The 3400-nt window shown below is 46.4% G+C and overlaps 1 protein-coding gene across 1 annotated transcript in view; it reads right to left on the bottom strand.

Moving 5' to 3' along the window:
- Positions 1 to 1496: 1496 nt before the first annotated feature.
- The window catches only part of duox (dual oxidase), a 32894-nt gene continuing 30990 nt past the window's right edge, over positions 1497 to 3400 (bottom strand). The window contains exon 34 of the mRNA XM_071415764.1: positions 1497 to 2006. Within this exon, the coding sequence (XP_071271865.1) occupies positions 1884 to 2006 (123 nt within the window). The 3' untranslated portion in view covers positions 1497 to 1883. The remainder of the gene's footprint in view (positions 2007 to 3400) is intronic.

Here is a 3400-nt window from a genome sequence, read left to right as displayed (position 1 = left end):
TTTAGCCAACCCGTGTGATGGTTCTGTCTGCTCTTTAGCCAACACGTGTGATGGTGTTGTCTGCTCTTTAGCCAACACGTGTGATGGTTCTGTCTGCTCTTTAGCCAACCCGTGTGATGGTTCTGTCTGCTCTTTAGCCAACACGTGTGATGGTGTTGTCTGCTCTTTAGCCAACACGTGTGATGGTTCTGTCTGCTCTTTAGCCAACCCGTGTGATGGTTCTGTCTGCTCTTTAGCCAACACGTGTGATGGTGTTGTCTGCTCTTTAGCCAACACGTGTGATGGTGTTGTCTGCTCTTTAGCCAACACGAAAGAAGGAGGTAGATCCATGGGACAACTTGGCAAGAACATGTGGATCATAGGTGTGTGTGTGTGTGTGTGTGTGTGTGTGTGTGTGTGTGTGTGTGTGTGTGTGTGTGTGTGTGTGTGTGTGTGTGTGTGTGTGTGTGTGTGTGTGTGTGTGTGTGTGTGTGTGTGTGTGTGTGTGTGTGTGTGTGTGTTACCTAAATTTCCCAACAGCTCTGCCAGGTTTATAGATAATTGTGTGTTATTTTCTTTCTAATTTTAAATTTAAACATTTTCCTATGTTTGTGCTTTGGTTATTTGAGGAGGGTTTGAATGGTATGGTATAGATTTGTGGATTCATGGGAAAATAGAGAGAGAGAGAGAGAGACAGTTTATGGACTCAGAAGCTGTGTTCCTGACCGCAAGAACTACTAAGCGTCTACCCCACCTGTCTAGCATTCCTGGTGTTTTGAAGTGAACACCCACATGACTGGCACTGCCAACACCTGGCACTGCCAACACCTGGTACTGCCAACACCTGGCACTGCCAACACCTGCCAAGCCAACACCTGGCACTGCCAACACCTGGTACTGCCAACACCTGGCACTGCCAACACCTGGTACTGCCAACACCTGGCACTGCCAACACCTGCCACTGCCAACACCTGGTACTGCCAACACCTGGTACTGCCAACACCTGGCACTGCCAACACCTGGCACTGCCAACACCTGGTACTGCCAACACCTGGCACTGCCAACACCTGGTACTGCCACCCTGGCATTGGTGCCTTCACTTACCGTAGCACTTTTACTACAATGTCTAATCTGATGAAATCTCTTGTGGCAAATAGACTAGTTCTCCTTCAGCATAATGTTATGTGTATTTAAATGGTTGTTCTGACAACATTGAGTTTGTGCTGTGTAATAATCCGCTGGCTAGAACAGATAACAGACACGCTGTCTTTCTTCACACCTGTACTAGTCAGCTGACCGTCTATTCAAACCAGTTCTACAGAGTAAGTGTCGTAAGACGCAAGCAAAGCAGTGTTACATGTAAGATACAGTCTGTGATTTAATAAAAACGAGTTCATATTGATGCAGTCTTGAAAGAGAAACGTATTTAAATTTTTATTATATTGTTGAATTACAATTTCGAATGATGATGTGCATTTTTTTTTTATACATAATACAGTATATACTGTCTTTTATTTTCACTTTAAATCATTTTGTAAATTATAAATCTATTCTGAATGAATCATAAACTGTTCCTTCTAAAAAAATATTATTCCAACAGTCACTAATGTTGTGTGTATATATATGTGTATATATATGTGTATATATATGTGTATAGTATTCTCCATCTCTGCTTAAGGGACAGAAATCCCGAGCAGTGCTGTTTTGTTGTACAGTCGTGTAGCAAGAGAAGACTTTACATTTAGAAGTAATAGCATATATACATCCGGCATCAAAATAATGGCAAGAAAGACAGCGATACCCACAGTAATTCTTATTTTCCCATAGTAACATGTGTTGTGTGTATTGTAATGCCTAGTAAGTCCCTAGTAAAGGGCAGAAATCCCTAGTAGTGCTGTACACGTTTAGAAGTTTTCATAGTGATGTATGAAATGTGTTTGGTCTCTCTTGTTCATCTGTTGGCAGCCCTTCTCTACGTTCTTAGTGAGACCAGGAGGACCACAGCTGAACACACCGATCTTACCCACCTGGAGAGAGGAGAGAGAGGGGTAGAGAGAGGAGAGAGAGGGGTAGAGAGAGAGAGAGAGGGGTAGAGAGAGGAGAGAGAGGGGTAGAGAGAGGAGAGAGAGGGGTAGAGAGAGGAGAGAGAGGGGTAGAGAGAGGAGAGAGAGGGGTAGAGAGAGAGAGAGAGGGGTAGAGAGAGAGGGGTAGAGAGAGAGAGAGAGGGGTAGAGAGAGAGAGAGAGGGGTAGAGAGAGAGAGGGGTAGAGAGAGAGAGAGAGAGAGGGGTAGAGAGAGGAGAGAGGGGTAGAGAGAGGAGAGAGAGGGGTAGAGAGAGAGAGAGAGAGGGGTAGAGAGAGAGAGAGAGAGAGAGAGAGAGAGAGAGAGGGGTAGAGAGGAGAGAGAGGAGAGAGAGGAGAGAGAGGGGAGAGAGAGGGGTAGAGAGAGGAGAGAGAGGGGTAGAGAGAGGAGAGAGAGGGGTAGAGAGAGGAGAGAGGGGGAGAGAGAGGGGTAGAGAGGGGTAGAGAGAGGAGAGAGAGGGGGAGAGAGAGGGGTAGAGAGAGGAGAGAGGGGAGAGAGAGGGGTAGAGAGAGAGAGAGAGAGGGGTAGAGAGAGAGAGAGAGAGAGAGGGGTAGAGAGAGAGAGAGAGGGGGAGAGAGGAGAGAGAGGGGTAGAGAGGAGAGAGAGAGGGGGAGAGAGAGGAGAGAGGGGTAGAGAGAGAGAGAGGGGTAGAGAGAGAGAGAGAGAGAGGTAGAGAGAGAGAGAGAGAGGGGTAGAGAGAGAGAGAGAGAGGGGTAGAGAGAGAGAGAGAGGGGTAGAGAGAGAGAGAGAGGGGTAGAGAGAGAGAGAGAGGGGTAGAGAGAGAGAGAGAGAGAGAGGGGTAGAGAGAGGAGAGAGGGGTAGAGAGAGAGAGGGGTAGAGAGGAGAGAGAGGGGTAGAGAGAGGAGAGAGAGGGTAGAGAGAGGGTAGAGAGAGGGGTAGAGAGAGGAGAGAGTGGGGTAGAGAGAGGGGTAGAGGGGCAAGAGAGAGAAAGAGATTGTGTGAGATACATCCTCAGTGTATGAGTATCTGTTATTAAAAAAATTAGTTGATGTTAGCATAATTACATTTTTATTGATAATTTGATTTACACAACATGCCTACCACTTTGAAGATGCTAAATATTTTTTTCTTGTGAAACATGGCTACCCCCCAAAGTCAATAGTTTGTAGAGCCACCTTTTGCAGCAATTATAGCTGCAAGTCTCTTGGGGTATGTCTCTATAAGCTTGGCACATCTAGCCACTGGGATTTTTGCCCATTCTTCAAGGCAAAACTGCTCCAGCTCCTTCAAGTTGGATGGGTTCCGCTGGTGTACAGCAATCTTTAAGTCAAACCACAGATTCTCAATTGGATTGAGGTCTGGGCTTTGACTAGGCCATT

The sequence above is a fragment of the Salvelinus alpinus genome, chromosome 9 (genome assembly GCF_045679555.1).
Source record: "Salvelinus alpinus chromosome 9, SLU_Salpinus.1, whole genome shotgun sequence".
Classification (NCBI taxonomy): domain Eukaryota; kingdom Metazoa; phylum Chordata; class Actinopteri; order Salmoniformes; family Salmonidae; genus Salvelinus; species Salvelinus alpinus.
Note: the sequence above shows the minus strand (reverse complement) of the source record. Positions and strands in the feature narration are given on the sequence as shown.